The sequence below is a fragment of the Streptopelia decaocto genome (assembly GCF_964273445.1).
Source record: "Streptopelia decaocto genome assembly, chromosome: 9".
In the NCBI taxonomy this organism is placed as follows: Eukaryota; Metazoa; Chordata; class Aves; order Columbiformes; family Columbidae; genus Streptopelia; species Streptopelia decaocto.
In genome coordinates this window covers 14,553,161-14,575,718 of record NC_138664.1, presented here as the reverse complement: position 1 = coordinate 14,575,718, position 22,558 = coordinate 14,553,161, and the positions used below count along the sequence as shown (strand labels likewise).

At 37.8% G+C, this 22,558-nt stretch overlaps 1 protein-coding gene across 6 annotated transcripts in view; it reads right to left on the bottom strand.

Annotated features, from left to right (window-relative positions):
* The window catches only part of LIPC (lipase C, hepatic type), a 71,536-nt gene that overhangs the window by 16,793 nt on the left and 32,185 nt on the right, over positions 1–22,558 (bottom strand). For all 6 annotated transcript variants that reach the window (XM_082061462.1, XM_082061463.1, XM_082061464.1 and 3 more), the window contains one exon: positions 149–336. In XM_082061462.1, coding sequence (XP_081917588.1) covers positions 149–336 — 188 coding nt within the window. The remainder of the gene's footprint in view (positions 1–148; positions 337–22,558) is intronic.

Sequence of the window (22,558 nt, the reverse complement as noted above, 5' to 3'; positions counted from 1 at the left end):
GTTTCTAGCCATGATTGCTACCAGAGAAAGCCACCATCTTTCCAATCACAACCTTTCTTCTGAAGTTACTTTTGGCACTAGCATAATGAGAAGGAAAGTACATCAGATCAGCTGTAGTTTGAATTAAAAGTAAAATGTGAGTTCATACCGACCAGCCATGGACTATCATCACCAGAGGAAGAGAGGCATTGAAACCACATTTGTCAAGAGTCTCCAACTGATTCCAAAAAATTTGACAGCTATCTTCAGTTTTATCTGTATAGAGTCGAAATTTGGTTTCTGAGTTTTGCTGATCTTTCTTTGTTCTAGTGTGCTGACTCTGTGATCCCAGCGCCTCTGTAATGAAATTCATAACAGTCATAACAGGATGGATTTTAAAACCTGAAGAAGTTACTAGTGAAACACGGTTTATAAGATGAAGTAAACTAGTAAGATTGAAACTCTTGCTATGTATAATTGCTGCCTGCTCCAGGGGGGCCTAAGATGTACATTTTGGGTCAAAAAAAGGATCTCTTTCAAAGTTCGAGATGGTCTAGATGTGCCTCCGAGTCCATCTATTGGAACAATAACAATTACACAGGAAATACTGATCTTATTGCTCTGGGCACTTATAGAATGCATAAGTATTTTAAAAACACAATACAGTTGTTGTGGCTTTACAATGTTAGTGTGTTCACAGGCAAGTGCTTTCATAGGCTATTAACTCTGCAGGGCTTATTTTACTAATGTGCATTTGCTAGTAATTGCTGAGCAAGCATCATTACACTAAAATAACCATTTTACTCAGGGTTATAACTCTGCTTAGAGACTTAGGTGACTTCTTAAAACTACTAAACCACATAATAAATTATTTTTATCTAAAAAGGCAAGATTAAATATTCTTGTTCTAGCTGTAATGTTTTTGGTGGTTTTGTTTTTGGATAAAATAGATTGATACATAAAGGACAGCATTTTCAGAAATGGCTGATAAGAAACTGAGATGGAATCTGTATTTAAGAAAATTGGGGCAGGGTGAACTGTAGTCTTATCAGTATTACTAGCTTAGAAAGAAAAATATTAATATAAGGAAATTGCTGAAAAATTGAATAAAATAAAGCAGAAGCTTACAAAAAAGCATATTGTGACATGCAAGCCTGGTGTTTCTTTCTAATAAGACTTCAGAATCTTTATCTGAAAATAATCCATATAATAAATTGTTAGTTATCTAGAAAAAATATGTTTTAGCAGAAGAAAAGGTAGAGTGTGATGAACTAGACAAGTAAGAGGTTACAGTCCGTTGTGTTGGAAAGGAAATTTTTAGAGTGCAGAGGGTTTACTAATGGAATTCCTTGGGGACTGTTTGTTGGCTAATCTTGTTTTAATATTTTCATTAAAGCAAGCGGGAAGGGTACAAGACTGACAAAATTTGGGAGGCATTTGCTAATACTGAGGAGGCCAAAAAGTTAAACTCTAAGAGCTAGATGACCTTGAAAACACAGCAACAGAAACAGGTGGGAGTCTGGTACCATGAAGTGCAAGGTCATACAGTTGATAAGAATTTCTCTTTAAATGGGGCTCATAAATCGGAACTGACACAAGGGTAAAAAGACTCGCCTGTAGTAATCAATAACAAAACTGACTGCGAGTGACTGCTGTGGTTTGGCTGAGAGAAAGGAAAATATATTTTCCAAGATATATGTATTTATATATATATATTTTTTTTTCAAAATATGTAATTCCAAGATGCAACAAAGAAGATGTTTTCAGTAGGAAGAGAGAAGGTTAGTGCCCATAAGTGGAGGCTCTAATTAACCACCTACAGCACAGTGTGCATAGCTCTTGTTACAAGTTCAGGTGATACCCATTCAAGCTGCAACAGCTGCTCAGCAGCACCACTAAAATGATCAGGGAGGAGGCTTTTGTTTTAACTAGACCTAACAAATCAGGAAATACTCTTGGAGGTGAAAATGAAGTATTTTATTCACTGAGAAGGAAGTTGAAATTTTCTGTGTTGGAACAGCGCTTGCGTTAGTTAAGTTTTAGTTCTTATTTTTTTCTTGCATAAAAATTCCTTAATTAAACAGTAATATTAGAAATATTGTATTGTGTTTTATCTTCTGAGCCAGCACATTTTTCTTGTGCATCACAACTCTTATGTCTGTAGATGTTTTCAGAAAGCATCTAAAATCATAGCATATTCATTTCTGTATTATACATGTGCAAATGTATCCTGAGGTTCTATGAGATTTTTGTCTTGATGAGGTTTTGATAATTTACAAGGTACTTCTGATAAATTTACAGATAAGCCTTTATCCTACAAACATATTTCATGAAGGGAAACTCCTGCATTTATATATTTGCAGTAGTAGCATCTTATAATTCACAGTGCAAAGAAATCTAATGTGAAAGCATGCTGTTATTAGATCAGACTGTATTTTTGCCACATGTCAGTCTTGTTACACACTTTATTCAAGGTTTGATTTTAGGATAATGATGAGACATGATACAAACAGCATATCTGATTTCGTTAAGCGAATAGCAGTTCTGTCAAGAGAACTTCCAAACTGAACTACACTGAATGTGCACTGTTTTCTGTTTGTTGCTAATTATTGTACAAGTAACTCCAGGCAATGTTATGCTTCATATCTAGGAAACATTATTTTAGGAAGTTGTTCAGCCATTTACAAGAGCTGGAATTTAAAAAGCTTAAAATTTAGTGAAAGTAATACTAGGAGAAAGCAAACCTAGATTAAAAAAAAAATGAGAATTGGAAAGTTTTAATGATGCTGGCTATGCTTAACCTCCGTTTTATTCAGGCTTTAGTGAGTAGTCTCTACACAAAAATAAGCATTGTGTTCTATTTTTAACACAAAAAGAAAAACAAAACAAAAAGAACTGGTGCGTGTTCCATTGTACACATCCTTTCTTTGTTTTCATTTTCTTTTCCTGCTCTCAGTGTTTGTGCAAAGCAAATGCACTTTGTCACTCTCCATATTGTTTGTCCATACTACAGAAAACAAGTCTAAATAGCTGTTTTCTTTATTCATTGACTGTGAAAGTGCTTGTGGTGCTTTAATGGGTGAGCTTTTGTCTTGCCAGTAAGTCTGAGAAAGGGGATTAAAAATACAGTTTGAACTTCTTCATGGCTGTCAAAAGTTAAAAGTTCCAATAGAATCTGTTGTGTTATTAGACAAAGAACTGCTCCAATCCATTAATCCATGTAATGACTTGGAGAAGGAAATAGAGTCTGAAGGGCTTGGCTTCTACAGCAGACTCTTGGTGAAAATGTCGTACCGGTGACTGTGACATGATCGAAGGGAACTGCAAAGTTTCAGAAGTCAGTTTACAAAAGCAGCAAAATGGCTAAAAGTGTTCCTGTGCTAGTTTCAACTGAGTGCCAAGGTCTTTCTGAAACTCCAAAGCGAGTTTCAATCTGGAAAATTAGCCCTTACCCAGGTGAGTGAGTTGCTGACTTAATGTCCTTTTTCTCTGAAGATCCTACTCTCCTATGAATTCTTTCAGTAAAGCAATACAACATGGCCACACTGATCCGTGTGCTGTCATAAATTAACCTCATGCAGAGCAGCAGGGTACAATGAGCAAGAAAATTCGTCATAACTTCTTGATTCAGCCCTTTACTGTATAGTGTTAACAAATATTAAAATTTTGCTCTTAAGTAATACATTTTAAATTCATCTTACAGTACAGCATAAAAACTTTGATTAAAATTGGCATCCCCAATTAAGGAAAGTAGCTTTTCTGGCTAAGAAAAATGATGTTCAGCATCCTTCTTCCTGTCATGGAGCTCTACAGGAAGAGTTTTTTAATAAGGTCTCACTGAAGGGGTTTGAAGAGGATGTTTCAATGGCACTCACCTAATCCATAGGCAATTGAAAAATAGTTAAGTAAACCTGAACGAAAGCTGAACTTTGGGCTGCTGGTATGTTAAGGATACTTAAAAATCATACACATAAGCACACATACAACCCCAGTACCTAGACTGACACACTCTCTCTGTCTCTCTCTCCCTATATATATATATATATACACAAAAATATATATATAAAAAATATATATATACACACATATTTTAATATTGCCTTCTGACCCTTATTGCAGCCTCCCTTTACATTCATGAGTGGATTTGTCTGAGTATTAATAACTCTCCCGTCTCTTTTGGATGGATTTTAGTGCTTTTCACACATGGAAATGTCTCCAAAGGAGTGCTTAGTTATTATTATGTTATTTTAATGGGACCAGTATCCAACATATTTAAGAAACAAGTGATGCAGTTTGGGAAATCTACATCTCTTTTGTTGCTCCAGAGTCCCAGGCAAGATAAGCCAGTCAAAACTAAGGTCTGTTGATTTCTTGGTAGATTACCATTGTGCTTAATTTTTTTATATGCTCATGCCATTCCTTTGTATTTTCCCTAACCTTAACTTGCTCACCTTGCCAAAGGAAAAGTAGGTATCATTCACAAAAGAATGCATGAAAAAGTAGCAAGCAAGAAAAATCTGTACCAATTGGATTAAAAATGAGATCTATTTAGAAATAGACTTTTTTAAAAAAAAAAACAAAAAAAACCCACAACAACGCTTCCCTTTTTGTTCAAGCTGAAATGAATGAGTAGGTGATACTTCTTCAGCATCAGATGCTCTGTCTGAAAGTATCATAGTTTTCTGAGCTGTCATTTCTTGTTTCTCCTCTTATATGCATTGCACACAACAAACTCACCATGAGTGTTGTTTGTACCCAAACAGCTGTAAATGGAGGGGAGAGGCTGTTAACTAACCATTGTTAACCCTCTGTTAACATATTTTTAACCCTCTATTGAAAAATGCATAAGAGGAGAGCCTATAAAACCACACCATTCATACTGTCTTCCCTGGGTGTTTCATGGCTTCCAGATCACCCAGGTAGTGCTGCTGGTGGCTGGCTTTGGTGACTCTTGGAACTGGAAGAAAGATGTGTTTAGAAAGAGGCAAATACAATAATTTGTTGGAGCTGGAGCCCGGTTTTAATTAGTGAGGCAATCATACTGTCAGTGGGAGGTGTGCAGGAGTGCCTGTTCAAAAATTAGCTCTTTAGTTATTGGGGATGATTCTGTCTGTGATTCTTTACCATTAAAGAGCACAGGATACTTTATCTTTGAAAATCAGACCTATCCAATGTCCACCAAAAGTCAAATTTCTAATTCTTTATTAAAACATGATTAACAATGGGATTTTTTTTTTTTCTGGTGTCTTAATACAGGTTATCCTTCCTGAACTCATTATTATCAGACACTGCTGTCATGTTTGAAGCAGCGTGGAAGAGACAGTGGTCTGAGATAATCCAGAAAAAGTCATCCCACAGTTTAACAAAGGGAAGGTTGTTCTGTTCCACGCTCCCTAGATCTCCCAGGTCTGTGTTCTTTATTTTCCTGGGATGTTTGCAAAAGGGGTGAGGAACCTGGAAATTTGTTTGCAGATGTGATTAGCAACTACAGTTTTAAAACTGTCAGCAGAGATCCGTATCCCTATCATTTTCTGGTTACTTCTATTCAGAAGAATTTCTGGGTGCAGGGAATTGGAGAAAGCAGAGGATGTAATGTCTTGTTCAGTAGTAGCAGAACCCTGATTTTAAAGAAGTTGTTAACACGTTAGTGAGAACTTTAGACCCAGATGATATTTCTCCCTCTCTTTTTTAGAATTAGAATGCTTTCCAAAGGGACAGTAATTTGAAAAAATACCCAGCACTGATTTCATGACATATACAAGAACTGTGAAATACTTTCAGAGTATTCAGTACAGATTGTTGTTTAGTGCAATTTGTTTGTTTGCTTGGTGGCCTAAAACATAAAGGAGAGCAGCCCACTCTCAGAAGTTGCTTATATCAAAGTAATTGATAAGAGACCCTTGTCAGTTCATTTTAAATTCTCTACTTATGTACCTCCTGCTGCTGTTTATTTGGAATTGCCTCTCTTGACAGCATTTGGGCAGGTGGTAGAGACAGAAACAGTCTCAGTTCCTCAGAGTGCCTTAAGTGGGAGTATTCAGGGATCTGGAGAGTAAAATGGGAACATCAAAACAAAAGTCTTGCTGAAAAAACTTTGGAAAATATGATGAAACATTAAATATGATCGTATTTTGGTTTACACTTGCTGTTGTGTGTCTCAACTATTCAGAGACATATCTGTTAAATCACCTATGAATCAAGCAATGCATTTATAATTAATGGCTTTAAAAGAGAGAGAAATAAATGCAGTTTGACCTGTCCATTAAAAGACAAAAACTAGTCGGTTAGCCTTTTGCTTTCCTCTACATTATCTCTTTATCAGTTACATGTATTCCTCTTCTTGGCAAGATTGTGTTTCACTCATTGATTTTGAACACTGAGTTGCCTCAAAACTCTCCAAAGAATCACCTCTTTTTTTATTGTTGTGCCTTACTCTTTTAATCTTTCTCTTCCCTGTAAAACACTTCTTTACAATGTGAAACTTCAGAACTTGTCTTTCACATCTCCTTTATTTAGAATCAAGCATCGAAGTGATGGTTAGAACAGAAGGCAAAGAAGTAACACCCACCCTCCATACTGTTAACTGTTCCTTTTGTCTTTTTATATCAGGTGAAAACTTCATGGAAGAATGCTCATTCTTTAAAGCTTGATATCTCTTTCATTGTCTGATTAAGTTAGGCAAATAACTTTTTCCTCTTTTCTACCCTTCATTGTGACATAATTTAAAAATATTAGTTCTCCATTAAAAGTATGAGTTTAAGTACAATAATCAATAAGCTTGTGAGACTGTTGTTGCAAAGAACAGGGAAACCAGTGCACAAAGGAACCAGCAGTGCCTCTTTGTTTAGAACTGCTGTGTGGGTCTGGCCGCTGCCCTGTGCAGAACAGTGCATCCAAATCTCTCTCCTCCCTTGAAGAGGGTGCAGACACCACCACTTACCGAGGAGATACGTGAACTGAAAATGGTTGATGAATTGCAGAGTCCAGGGGGAAGCACGTATAGAGATGTAAACCTCCGCTGCTGAGTATGCGTCTGCTTTTGGCCCCTACTGCAGGTGGTTGAACTAGATTGACCTTGGGTTTCCTCCACTACAGCCACTCTTATGTTTGATACAAAGCTACTTGGCATTCCTTTTTACTTCGATTTTTGGCTGGTTTTTGAAACAGAGACAACATGTGAAAAATAAGTTCTTAGTAATTAAAAAATAATGTTGAAATCAGAATTAATCAACAGTATATTTAGGCTAATTTATGTTGAAATGTTTGGAGCTTTGATTTGCAATTTTGTTGCTGTTGAAGTTTTGGCTTCTTGTCTAGTTTGGGCTGGAAAATGTTCTTGGGATATGAAAATATTTTCCTGTTCAGCTGTAGTAAAAAGTCGAATCTGCTCTTACCCTGGAAGAGGTAGACAAGACCTAAACAGGAAATACAGATCAAAGGATTCAAAACTGTACATGTACTTGCTTATAACATTATGGCTCAGAGTATTGTTTTCTTCAATTATATTTCTAAGGGATCGGGAGAAAATCTATGTTACTTATGTGCATATCCCTTGGAACCATTTCACATATACTGACACTATGACAGGTGTAAATTTGGGGTTTTTTTTTAAAAAAAGACAGTCTTAGAAAAGATAAGATGTTTTTGGAGTTGTATTTTAGGATAGCTGTGCTGCAAGTGGGAGTTTGTTTTCTTCTTATGGCCTTAATTGTTTTGCTGTGTGATCCTGCAGTGAAATCATTTGTCTGGTGCCAACTTGCTATGTCAGAAATTCAGCATCACTTCTGGATCACAGCATTCCATAGGACAAGGAGAAATTAAATATATGCAGCAAGAATGTGTATTTGCTCAGGAAAAAAAAAAAAATAATGGGGGTCTTACAAGAATGAGAAGATGAAACATCAGAATCTTTAGCATCTTTTCACAGGATGCCATTACTGAGTGACACTCACTTGCTGGGCCATGGGACACACTGCGTGACAGCTGAGCTGGTGGGTGCTGGGTGCAGGCACAGTGTTCATCTGCACAGCAAACCTGTCTGAACTGGGAAGTTAGTGAATTGTAGGTTTACTTAAGAATTTTTGGTCCTAGCTATTCTCACAAACTCCGCTTGTGAATATTTATGGTTGGCACCATTCTGATACTCAGAAAAAGACAAATACCTGTCTCAGAGTTTGCAAAAAGGCAATGGGAAATGAAGAGGTCACTGGTGCATGGAAGATGATTGAGCGTTGCAGTGGAAAGGAGGTGGGGGCGGAGGAAGAAAAAAAGGAATTCGTATAAGTTTTAGCCTTAGGACTATAGTAACAATTATGAAGGATGAGATGGCTCTCCAGTGCCAGGCAGCCCATTGGTTAAGTGAGGGAATCTGCCTTGCTTAAGTATAATTAAATCCCTGTCTACCAAAGTAGCCTTTGTTTAATTCAAGGAATAGGAGTAAGCATCCAAAGATCTCAGTCTAAAAGTGATGACTTGGCATCTGATAACTTAAAATTCTAAGAAATCTGTATTTTAGAGCAAATATTGTGAACTTTTTGAAGGATATGTTCTCAGGGGCTATACTTTGCTTTAATCACTCCTCCCTTCTTGTTTCCTTTTCTCTTGCCCCTCAGATATGGTCATTTTTTTTCCATTGTGTCCTTTGACTTTTTTTTTATAGAGTTGTTTTATTTTTACTGGTTTTGCCTGAAAGCCTTAGTTAAGCAGAAGTAGCTGTGGGGAAATCCTGTTTTGCAGTACATGGGAACTGTTTGCTTCGACAATCAGTAGGTGTGTTCATCTAAGTAAGAGTTTGATGGTTTTACTGATATGGTATCAAAAGGCTTCAGTCTCTTTAAGTGTATCCTGAATTTCTCAAAACTCTTCTCTTACAATGGATGCCTGCAGTTATTTCTTCTAAAACCTCTGCAGTGCATGCTGTTTACAAAAGTTATCTCCATGCAATTATGTCTAGAAATGAGGCTTCTTATCCAACACTGGACTTGTTTTTAACTAGACTCTTTAAGAGGAAGGAAATTTACTCTGGACATATTTTGAAGTAGATTCTGCATACTGAACCAGCGTTAGGGTTTTTGTTATTGGTCTTATACATTTTTGTTAATATTTTCCTTGTATAGGTGAACTGAGTGTAGATTATAACAACTGATATCACTTCAGCTATAGTTCACTAAAAATTTCTCAAGTACTTTCGTTTAGTACTCTAGTATAACTCTCTCTTTAAGTGAAAGTGGTCATGCAATGATGTCCTACAAAGATTTGTTAGCATAAGTTTGGGGTGAGCTGCTGCTGAGCTCTGCAGACCTTTCCAGGAGTGTTGTGAAAACTAGTATGCAAGATACTACTTTGTGGAATACTTAATACTATATGCATTATACAATGCAAAAAATCATTAAAAAGATTAGCAGTGTATAAAACTTTTATTAGTTTTATCACTTTGACCCAGAAGGCCAGACACCTTTGCACACTGTGATTCCAGTCATAGAGACAAGATGTATAAAATGGTCAAGAATATATTTTAGAAGTCATGATGCTAAAGTCCAGTAAGGTGGTGAAGCAGCTGATATTTGTCCCATTCAAAGCCTTTAATCTCAATTTCAAGCAAGATACAGCTGCCCCTGGGCAGCACTGTAAGGGCACACAGTGCTGGAAATTTAACCTGCTGTTACAGCGGCAGTGAGAACTCTGTAGTTGGGCCTCTGGCAGTATTTGGGGTTTGACTGAAAAATTCCACATTGGGATGTGGTTGATCCATAGACATAATTTGTTGATCATCTTTCTTTAGTCACTTTGTATGCCTTAGTGTAGGAAAAGAGAAATACAAAAATGCACATACCCATAGCAGGCCAAGCACAAAAAGCAAGAGAGAAACGTGGGTGTTTTGTTGTTGGTTGGTTTTGGTCTATGTGTATCCATCACAGAAAGGCAGAGATTGCTCCTTTGGACATGATTTTAAGAGATTGTTTCTCAACTACCTTTCATTTTAATGGCTGTTGCAAGTACTCAGCACCTTATAGGACTGAACTATTGGTTTTCTTTGGATTTCTGTGTTTCTTGCTAGCTTATTCTTTAATGCTTTCATCTAGCTCTTCTGCAACGTGTTCTTTCTTCCTTCTGAGCTAGAAGATTTTAAGTGATGTCTGTTCACTTGAAACCTTGGTTAAGATAAAGCAAGAACTGTTAAGATGATTCTTCCTGAAAACTTTGTGATCAGACTTTATGCTGCATATTTTCTTTGCCCAGTTTTACAGGTCATCTGAAAACTGCTCACTGAAGGCAACTGGCAGGAAGGAGAAAATCCAAATTGAAACTAGTGAATAAAAGTACATGAGGAATACGAAGCCTCATTTTTCAGGGCATAAATCAACCCTTAATTTCCTGGATAATTTTTTTCCTGGATTATTCAGTATTGATTTCTCTATGACCAGGTTTTTTAAAGTGTTTCCGGTTTGATCTGTTATGTCTGTTCCTGTAGTCCTAGGTGTTTGGGCTTTGACAACAGTATGTCAGATTGATGGAAATTTTAACATTCACTTTCAGTTGCCTTATTTTTTATTTATGCATTTGTTGTTTATCAGTTGCAGAATGACATGAGCCAAACTGTAAGGATTGAAGTTGCTTTCTGTATTTTGAATACATAAAAATTGATGAACAAAACCACTATATTCCAAAGTGAATTATAGTACAATTGCTATGTATTTGTTTTCTAGGACACCTGAAAGCACAACACAGTTTTTTTCAGTTAATGTCTTACTTATAGATTGCTAAAACCTATTGTGAAACAATTAGGAAAATGAATAAATGTATGAACTGCAAGTATTATTTGAAAGTTTGGAATTCCAGATGCAAAAAATGGCTCCCAATAATTTGCACTAAGTAGGACTTGTCAGCAGAGCAAACTGAAAGCCAAGGACAGACAGACAAAAGGTTCTGCAGAGGTGGAACAACGCAGGGATGCTTTTGTTAGCTGTGATGGTTTTGGTCTGTGAACAGAGAGTTTCAGTCTCCAAGTCAGTCAAAGCCTTTTTGTGAACAACATGTTCCCGATGATAAAAACTATACTTTAAGGAAAAATACGTTTTTCCCTGTGATGTTGTTTCCCCACTCAAGATGGGGTTTTATTTTATAACTGTTTTCCATGTTGGAAATGCAAACTGTTTTAATTCATCAGCTGTTCTTGCTTATTCTCTCTAGACTCCTTACAGCTTCACAAATGTATGAATACAAGAAGAGAAATCGTTCTCTGGAGTTTCTTTGATCTCTGCTTGTGATATCTCATTGGGGAGAAATTTATTATAAATTAACTGAACCATGAATGAGCTGCTGAAATTCTTCACGTGTTGTTAGATTTGCTGGTGGATGGTTAATGAAACAGCCTTGTGTTCTGTCACCAGGAGCTCTTCAAAAGATCCAACAGGGCAGCACAGTGGAAGTGTGCTGAAGCCAAATTTGTTTTACAAAGCAAACTGGATCTGCTTTAGTGGACAAAATTCAACAAACATGGACACTAATAGATTTTACTATAAATCTATGGGGTTTATAAGTTGGAAGTATGAAATATTTCCAAAACAAGTGTCTGTTTTGCTAAATGAGGTCTCATCTTCTAGGAGCAGAAAGGTAGGGATTTTGATTGTGTTATTTTCTTGGGTTAGAACAGAAAAATCCTCAGAATACTTAAAAATGAGGATGGGATCATTAAACAATGAACATATTAAATCTGACAGCCTGGAAGGCACAAACAAAGAATCAAGAGTTCAGTTGCCAGATGGTGAAAAGGAAGTTGTTCAGAGTTGCTCACGCAACAGCAAGGGTAACAGAGGGCCTGGAAATTGCCTTTTGAAATCAATGAGAGCTGGGCATACTTAATAACCTTGGTGGATGCCAACCAGTTTGTGGCCTTTCACCTCAAGAGTTTTCTCGGCTATTGCAGTGCTTAGTGCACGACCAACATTAGTCCGCTTAACAGCTTTGCTTGCTGCTCAGTGACACAGCTTCTGACTACTATACTGTTGACAGAGTCTAGATTTCCTAGTTTCTTTCATGCCCAGGAAGTGAGTGTGAACTGCACAATATATGTATATACAATATTACTGAATTACAACTGCTTTGGTGAAAAAACAATGACAGTCAGCTGGCTAATGCGTGGCCCTCAGTGCATGGGTGCTTTCCTGCAAGATTCACATGAGAAGTTCATAGTACGCTTGTCCCTTCTATGATAAAGGTTGAATTCAACCATGTCGAATTTGGCTCCCTGATAAGCAGGCTGATTTGCCAAGTTTCCAAGTAGTCCAGTTGTAGCTTAGAAGAAAAAGGACAGACAAGGGATAATAGCCATCAAATCTCAGTAAACCAGCATCTGAGTAGTTAGTGCACAGAGCCTTGAGAAAAGGCATCTCATGAGATGCCATCACTAAGAGCACTGTATGCGATCATCTCTCAACCTGGACGCTTTGCACATAAGTAATTAATAATACTTGTTGTGAAGTAAGCAGTGGGGTGTGCTTTGTGGGTAAGGTATTAGTTGATCAGTGAAGTTACTAATTTCATTCCCCGATCTGTCACAGACATGCACAGGAGCCTCTCCAAAGCCAAGGCTAACCTCTCTGTAGCCTCTGCGTTGCCCTCTGCCACTTTAGTGTTCCAAACCAGTCACCTTTGGGAACAGCTCAGATAACATGAAGGTAAAATTAATCATAATGCATTTTAGAAAAATTCTGGTAGTGGTGATAGCTACTTAGTTTAATTCATACAGTAGCAAGGAATAACCTGCTGGCAAAAGACATAGGCTTATGGAAGATTTTTGGCCTTGAAAAAATACATTGTTATTGAGATTTTTTTACATGAGAAAGCAAGTTTGTGTCTAATGTCCAAATTCTGTAGTCATCAGTGTTTCTGAGTGATTCCATCTATTTGTTTTTCTTATATAGAAATAGTGACCTACCCACCAACAGGTAGAACATGTTAGCTCACTGGTGAAAGCCAGGAGCAATATCACTGATGAAATTGCTGATAGCCTTGTACAACTGTTTCACAGTGGTTTAGGAAGGAGGATGGAAAGAATAGAGATTATTTTAATTTAAAATATTATGATCCATGTAAAACAAACTTTTGTGTTTATGGTATGTTGTTCTAAGTATGGATGATTAGATCTACATTCTGCTTGCATTTCAAGATGTTCATTTAACAAGTCTTTTTGGACTCATTTAAATAATAAATGTAATGTACACATTAGTACAGCAGAGTCATTTCCCCGAATGTAATAACTCTGAGAATTATTATTTGCATTCTAGTCATACTCAGAGGCCTATTCAGGATAGGAGCCCCACTGTGGCAAATGCTACCAGCCATCCAAGCAGATTAGGGGAACAGATTTTTGTTTTCCTGAGAACCATAGCGTTTTAGCAGAATTTTTCGTGAGCTTGGCTCATGTCCCTTCCCTGCCTCACTTCTGGGGTCTTCAGAGGTCCTAGGTCGTGTTGGCACTAATGCTTCTCTGCTGATGAGGATCAGGATTCCTGCCCAAGGTTTTCTGGGCAGGGATGGTTTGCTGCCTGTTGGAGTGTGGTGTGATGCCAAGCTTGGTGCCAGGATGTGCACCGTTACACTTTGCTCTGTAGGGAGAGAAGACTCATGAAGATTTTACTGAGACATATATAGCACTGGTGAGGGTGGAACCCCTGCTCCCAAGGCAGGGCCTGGGCCTGCTCCTAGGAGTTTGTAGGTCTATGAGGTAATAACGGAGAACCTGGAGGTCCCACTCGCCCATTCTTGAGCGGTGTAGCCATAACTCTTGCATTTGTCTGAGTCAGTTCACTCAGCCAACATGTGAAAATTCACTTCTCTTTCTACTGGATTAGTTTGCTCGTGGCTTAACAAGCTAGAAAGACTCTTTCAGGAATTGGGTAAGTCAGTGTAAGGAGTAAGAAAGAAATGAGATCACAGAATGGATCAGGAAAGTGCTCCCAAAACCCCCAAATGCGAAAATCAAAATGGAGGCAGGAGACGTCTAAAGACTTAAGCAAAAAGTGTGTTACCCAAAAGCAGTGACTGTAGAAAAATTTACATATTAATTTGCTCAAGATTATTTTGTGGAAAATACCAACATAGCCCACTCAAATATTCCCTTATTTTTTCTATTAGCATAAGGAATAGTATCCTTGAAAGTGGATGGAAAGCCAATTTTATAATCTCTGTGTTCATTTGACTAGGACAAAGTATGTAGGCTCAGAAGTTAAAAATTCTCCAAATAGTTACAGACCAATTGTATTTGGGCAACAATGTGAAACTTTGTAGAAATAGCTGGGAAAACCTAATGAGACTCTCAGAGGACATCTGCAAGCACATTCCTCTTTAATGCTTGAGAGGGGACACAGCAGAGCCAAAAAGTCTCGTGAATGCAATGTGGGGGACAGGAACAGTTTGTTATCAAAACAGAAAACACTGTCTCTTACATCCACAAGCCCAGAAGAGATCAGTGGCTCAGCTGAACAGCCAGATAGCCATTTTTACTGCTTGCTGAACATGACAAGCCTACCAAAAGCACTAGAACAATGTCAGAGTGACAGATTTTTCCAGCCCTTCTGTGCAAAGTATAGATGTGGTAAATAAAGGCATCAGAAGATGCGTAATTGGAATTATCATTTATGAGAACAGCTGTGTGAGCAAAATGGTAATGGTTGCCCTTTCAGCAGTCCTGTCCAAGTAGCTGCACTGGGGTATGCAGCAGGAAGGGAGGGGACTGAACCGTGGGCTTGATCCGGTAATAAATGCTCTGCGCAGGGGCAGCCCACAGGGTACGGCAACAGCTGGGTGCTGCTGCAGGGCAGAGCCTTGGAAACAGGGTTCTCTGTGACACTGAGGAGACAGCAGCATCTGGAGAGAAGCAAACCTCAGTGTGCAAATATGAAGATTACCGTTCTGTGGAGAATTGAATTTCTGCCTAGGAATTCAGTGCTGCATTGTCCTCTTAACTACTTTAGTTTGTCAAAAGCTGCTTTCCCATGTTGTGCATAGGTGGTGCATATAACACTATAACTCACGCCTCCGACTTTGGTTGGCATGTTTTATCTAGAATCTGTCATATTTCATAGGGTGAAGAAAGTGAGACTGCTGCTCATATGTAAAAAATTAAAGACCACAAATGGGAGGAAATCTTGTATAAACCAATAGTTAAAAGTCCTTCCAGAAGGCATCTTTCTTTTCACTATACATAAATTCACTTTGCAATTTAAAACCTTTTTTTCTTTTTTCCTTTTCCTCTTTTTTTTTTCTTTTTTTTTCTTTTTTTTTTTTTTTTTTTTTTTTTTTTAAATTTTTGTAACAATAGAAGCAAAGCTGTTTGGATGCAGAGTTTCCTTTGCATAGAAGAACCTGAATGTGCTTCGGAGTGTATAACTCTGCTGTGGAAAACCAGTACTTTAACACTCATTACAAAAGGAGCACGTTACAGCAGTGGACAGGCATTCTTGTCTGCATCCATCTGTGCCAGTGAAGAGGTTACCACCTTCAGCTTTTTATCACCTCCTACCAATCAGCGATTACCACCCTTACTGTTCCATTCACCAATGCTCCAATGTTGGACTGTTGTCTATTTGCTGCAAGGAGAATCAGCTAGACTACCTCAGATCACCAATTTTGACTGTTTAAACTAACCTAGTTTATATTGTTTGAAACAAATTAGGGCATGCTTACATGAACTGACCTAGTGCACGAGCTGGATAGAAGTGGTAGCTGTCAGGAGATAATGAAAGCTGGGGGAAAGCTACAGGCAGTTACCCTTGACTAGAAAAAGGGTGTTTGTTCATGACCTGAGATACATGCATGCAATTCAATAGCTTCCTGAAGATGACCTTACTCAATTTCTTTCTTGATTCCTTAGGATTTCGAAATGGAGGTCAGGTACATTGGCTTGTGTGTAATGCTCACTTAGTCCTACTGCGGACATTATAATCTTTTCACTGTAGTATAAAGATACAGAAATTAGTTATAAATACACAGAACCTATGAATTTGATTGTCACCTTCTCAGGAAGCAGTAATACCAATTTATCAAATTTCTGTACCCAGAAATAATATCAAATTGTTCCCTTTTATTAAACTACAGAAAGCTATATAATGATTGCAACACCTTCTTTTGTCTCTGTAAATCATTGTTGGGTTCATGTCTAGTGACCAATCTGGTAGCATAGTCAAAAGGTTACACAGATAAACAGAATTATTTGGCTCTGCGTGTCATGCCTGGAACACCAAATGGGTGAATTTATCCACTTTGTTACTTAGCATGACATTTGAGTTCAGCCTATAGTCCTCAGAGCTGAAGTTTTACATCAAAAAAAACAGTTATACTATATAATAGTTTATGTGGCTAAGTCACAGAAGGTAATGATATAATATACACTGCCAGAACATTTTGTTTTCAGTGTCTCCTCTCTCCAATTCGGTGCATAATTTCCTTTTCCCTCTGGCCCATCTCTGCAGAGCTATGATAATATCCAGTAAACATATCAGTTTCCTCATTTAAAAAAAAAACACATTGCATTTAATATTTGCTTTAGGAAATGTTGTAGCCTCCTATTGTATTGTGCTCTTTTATATGGAGTGAGGAAATGTACATGCCCAAATACACAATTCAAATCATCCCTGTCAAATATCAAAGCAACCAAACATAGCACAGTGACATCTGTTTTATCAAAAAAGGTGTTGTGCATACTGCCACACATAGGAAATTCATCCTATCATTGAAGCAAGTTGTAGAGCTTGAAACTTTCCAGTCTCCTTGAATGTCTCCATGTATTGACACTCAAAAAAACCCCCCCAAACCCCCACATTATCACCTCTGCTAGCTTGGTCATTATAACTGTGCATGATAAGTGATGTCAGACTGCTTTTTGGGCTGGAATAATGTTAATGTTTCAATGCCAGCTGCCAGCAATGCCTTTGTCCACTGCAGATTCAGCTTCAGCCAAGTTTGTTCTCATTCATATCTGCATCTTGGCTGAAGAATGACATTTTTGATCTGCTAAAAAACAGAAAATAAGCTGAGCATCACCAGCATACTAACAGCACCTGGATTTCCTCCCAGCTGGTGGCAGACCAGTCAGTGCTGTGGAATGAACCCCACAGCACTGTGACAAGGGGACACCTACTGTTCTCCGTCCAGTTCTCAGGTTCTCCTCTCCATTGAAAAACACAGGAAAAATATCTATAGGAAAAACCCAGTCTGTTCCAATAGTGTGACTGTTGTCTTAGGTTTATCAAAGGGTTGTAAATTTAATGAAATGAGCATGGACACTTGGACACATAATTTTTAGCTAAGGAAATCTGTGAAGACTGTATTTTGCCCTTGGCTGACAGGGAATAATGACAGCAGAAATATACTGTAACAGTCACTCACTGTTCTGGTGGTGATCGTATTGCGATGCAGAGAGGAATAGATATAAAGTGCATTTATAATAATATCTGGAACAGTGTGGGAATTAATGGTGTAGCAACAGAGAAGCAAAGGTCCAAGTATCCACATTCCCTCAGCATGGCTCAGCATGTCAGACCCTTCTCTGTGCTGCTGGATATTTTTTGTTCCCTCGACAGTACCCATCATGCATCTCAGCTGTAATAATCCTTGACTTTCTGTTCTCTAATGAGGAAAGAAAGGAGCACAGGCTGGTTTTTAGCAAGGAAGGTATGGGTGCTGTTTTGTTTTCTTTAAAAGCTAACATAGCAGATTTGATTTAAGAAGTTCTAGAATGAACAGAAAAACTGTTGTTCAAGATCAGTAAAATAAAATTAAAGGAAAAAAAAATGTTCCTAACAAAAATTTTTGTACTGCTTCGCCGGGCACTTGGAATACTTATTTTTCTCTGAACAGAGTCTAGGGGAAAAAAGGATATATTTGAACCCAATTCATCACAGATATAGTTTTTACTAGACTGAAACTATTGGGCAATAGCTTTGGAGGATTCTAGTGGGAAATACTGGTTAGTGATTCATTTGGTATTAAATAAGCAGGTGAGTTTGGCCATGGTTCACAAAAGACAAGAGATTCAGCTTTTGAAGGTTCCTGCTCTGTTCTCTTCCTTCCAAGTATTAACTTGCCTGTTCAGTTTTAACTAAGCATATTCTTCTGAAAGTTCTCAGTAATGGTGTTTACAAGGAAGGATTCTTTAGTGGCATGTCATGCCTCTGGTTTTGGAAATTAAATTAAAAAAGCAAAACAAAAAACCACCAACAACTTTGTGTTAATATTCTGAGAGCTACAGCTGCAGTAAACTTCAGCAGAAGCTGAGTGTTGTGTGTACTCATAAGCATATTGACTTTGATAGAATAAGTATGTGAAGAAAACAAGGAAGATAAGCCTGAATTAAACAGTAGGGACATATAATCACCTAGATAGACACTTAGATAGTCTCTTTGTTTATGATGACATTTGGTAGTGAGAGTTGCTATTTCCCAGCAAGATGTTCAGGTTAATAAAAAGCTATTAATTGATATGACTTGACATATTTAAGGAATGTAAATTTTACAATAAAATATGAAGTCTTTGTAGCGTAGGTTCTATTATTTTCTTCTGGCTTGAGTATTATGAATTTTCTAGGAATGTTATATATGTATTTCTCAACAGGATTTGAGAAGTTATGTTTATTTTCCTGTGTATGAAAATGCTGACTGCATTTCTGCTCCTTAAATTGGGGAGGTACTAAACCAACTATATCTATAACAATTTATAGAAATTAGTAATTTAAATTACCTTAAAGAAAGAGTCACTTCCATCAACAATTGAGAGTGTGAAAAGCCAATGGAAAGCGACAGAAGATGATTTATTATAATTGGGTGGGGGGGGGGGACGGACACACATGGGCAGGTGGTGAAACACAAACACACACGCGCAAACTTATACTGAGCTAATTGAAGAAAAGAATGCCAAAGGAAACTTTAAAGAACTGCTCCCCAGTTTTAGTTCAGTGTTATGATTGTTGTACTGCATAATTTGGGTGTTCTAGTGCAGTCTGGACAACACAGGCAACATGAGAATTTATAATCAAATTGAACATGAAGAACAACTACCTCTGTTCTATACTTTACAGGTGTTTTCTGTTGATCCATTTTTTGCGCTGCATCTGATATTGCTGATGGTACATTGTTATGATTGCATTCAATGACTAAAATGACATTTTGGGCTTGGCTGCTTGGCAGATATTTTTGAGTTTTGTGGTGGTATTTTTTCTTTGGTTGGTTTGGGCGAGGTTTGGTGGTTTTTTGTTTTGAGTGTTGTTGTTTTTAAAATGTACATCTGGAAATAGATAGTCCACGTGCAACTGTGGGGAGTACTGGTAGATACTACTTGCTTCTCATGCTACTGTAGCTAGCAGCTGGAGATATATCACACATTTCCCATGGAGGCTGGATCAGTTGTTAGAAATGAAAGTGAAGCTATTTGTTCTCTTTCTTTTTCATTTCGTTTTGCAGCAGCGTCATGGATTTTGTTCAGATTTATGGGAGACTGCCTAGACTAAATAACTGGCATTGCAAGCTGCAAAAGTCACTCTCTACTTGGATCATTTTGAATTAGAACTATCTATTACCCTTCTACAGTGAGTTTAATAACTCCAATAATTTTCTACTATAGATTCGCATAAAGGGCATGTTATTTTTTAAAAGAGAAATACATTTTCTTCTACCTGGACCTGACAAATCTATTAGCAAAACCTTCCATTAGCAGAAAGAAGAGTTTCCTTTATTTTACACAAGTTCTTTCCTAACCTTTCAGGTAATTAATTCTGCTGCTATGTAATTATAGTGGTTAGATTCTAAGTATTCTGAATTCTAACTTTATGCACCAGTTATTCTGGCTTTTCAGTAGCTGACTCTTCTGTGGTGTTGTGCAGTCCTGAGGCAGTGTTTTGTGTTGTGGCCACTACTTGAGGTACGTTTGTTGAAATATAGGGAGAATTATTCTTTAAAATAATGTTCATTTTGTCTTAAGCATACTTCTTTCACAATGTTTCAGCTTTATTGCTGCTTTTATTTGTGGCTTTGCAATTCAGTTAGTCCTGGACAAGGGCTTTTTGGGAGTGGAGATTTGGGTTTTATTAACAAACCTAATGCTGTTACCCTTACACAGGTGTAAGCTTGTTTGTGAGTACAGGCTCTGCCCCACATGTATCTTGTAGCTGCCACCCTAGCTGGACAGACCTTTTCAGGACAATTAAAATAATTGGTTAACATAAGAGTTTTGCAGTTGGTTACACAACCTCTGTGATAATGGTTCATTTTATAAAACCGTCCTGAGATATGCTCACCCACTCTTGCCAGCTGAACTTTCCTAGTCTGCCACACTGAACTAACCTGGGATTTTCACATCAGCGTATTTTTGTGTCTGTTTTCTGGTATATCAGACTGGGAACTTCAGAACACACTGGAAGCTTCCCAGCAATCATGAGGTATCACAAGGGCAGGGCAGCATTTCTTGTGGTGCTTCAGTATGTTTGCATGTCCACTAGGATCCAGTGAAAATGAAATAACAACAAATTTGCCCCAAAATTTTAACCTTCCAATTTAATCTTAGTTGCTTTTTATCTGTTAGATTCTTTTCTGTCATGTGCAGGATGGTCCCTGGTGGAACAGATGCCTCTGTTTCCTTCAGATGTGCAGAATAATTCCTGTGCCCCTAATATGGTTCTCCTAGCTCAGCTTTTAGAAAATGAAATGTTATCCAAAATATATGCCTGAAATAGTTGTGGAAGAGAAAAAATATAATTAAAATATTTTCCTCCAAATTCTAGGTAGAAAAAAAAATGTATTTCTTAATATATTATATTTTTTCTCATTACATGGAGAATAGAAGGACTATAAACATGCCATTAGAAAATTAAATTCTAGTCCACATTCATCTATGTCTTTCATCCCTGGAACAAATATGAAAGAAGGTAGCTTTTTGTGAGCGGAGGTCTGACAATCTGAAGTCCAAGTGGAAACAGAGCAGTCCATGGCTGGTTCATAATCCCTTAAATAGATATTACTGTCTGCTGTAATGTAGAGTTCCTAAGCCAGTCTGTGTTGTGTCTAGAAATTAAAATGGGGAAAATAACGAAAAAAATCTTCACAGATTCCCCATTCTCTTTCTCCAGCTGGTCATTAATAAAACATAAAAACTGTTCAAGTCATAGTCTTCGTATAGCCAGTTCTATCTGGACCACATATTCCTTTGGACAGGAGCCAGGTCCCACAGTGTGTCTGCAGCACAAAATCATCCCAAAGGGCAGAGGTGTAGGACAGACAAACGCAGTGAGCAGCAGCCACAGCCCTAAAAGCCTTCTGCTAAATAATTTCCTTTATTCCTTCAAATAGCTGTTCTATTCTGTTGAATGTAGCTTGACAGTAAAACATATGAACAAGTTTACAGCATTTCAGCCTGGGTAGAGAGCTGCTCACTGGCACTGTAGTGTCCCAAACCTCCCAGGCAACAGATTACAGTTGAGTCAGTTTTCCTAATCTCGTCCTTGGCTCTGTAAGGTGTGAATGTGTCAGCAAGCAAAGAGTTTGGCCAGCATGCAGGGAACATGCCTGGACAATCCAGCACAGTTACGTATGTGATACATGTGTTGTAGGTGTGAAAACAGTATTCGCAGCCATTACAGCAGCAGTCCTGGGCCGCCTCCTTTCTTCCCACACCCACGAGGCTTTTGACTTAACTAGTGTTGTGCTTTGCTCTGCGCTGCTTTGAAAGAGAACTCCATCTGGGGGCATACATTACAAGACAGTGTAGCCTTGAGATATGCATAAGCTCTTTTATGAGTTTAAATCCTGTTTCTGCTTATTGGTTCTGGACTAGACATGCCTAGGGCATGTTCACTGAACGTGAACATTTGAACAAAATGCTGTAGTGGTTATGTATGTGATACTGGAAGTGTGTATTTAAGGAAGATGTTGCTGACTCCTAAACCTGTCAGATAAAAGCAGTACTCAAAGAGGACACAGCAGCTGTCCTGTTTGCCAACTTGAATACAAAGTTAACCTTCAGTAGGACCCTGCAAACTTAATGTATTTACTGAAAAGGAAGACAGAGTATCTAATGGAGAAATAAATATGATGCTTTGAAGCCTCCAGATACAGACAACTTCAAGTTACTTACGGGATCTCTGATAAAGCTGTTGTTCAGCAAAATAAGGAGTTTGTTTGGACAACTCTTTGTTTGTAGTTTTCTGTTTGTCATTTAATCTAATTGTAAATTCTACAAATTGTGAGTAAAATATAGTACATGGGACAGTTGGACATGCATCACAGGAACTGTTAGCTGAGGTCAGTCATCTCCGCTTGGCCAAAGAAACAAGATAACTGGAATCTGCACCAGTGGTAGGGCCAAAATGAGAGAATAAACATCTCTTCCTACACCAAACCTTATGGAGGATGCCTAAAATTTGCCTAGGTGGTTGGGCCTTAATCTAAAAGCCATCTTGCACCAGATAAATTAATGCAGACAAGATATATTTCTGCTTTTTGCTGTGGAGACAAATCAGTTTCTTTGTAACAGCCTCTGATGTTTCAGACAGCCAAAGATTATGACAGGATGAAATAATTCTCTGTATTTA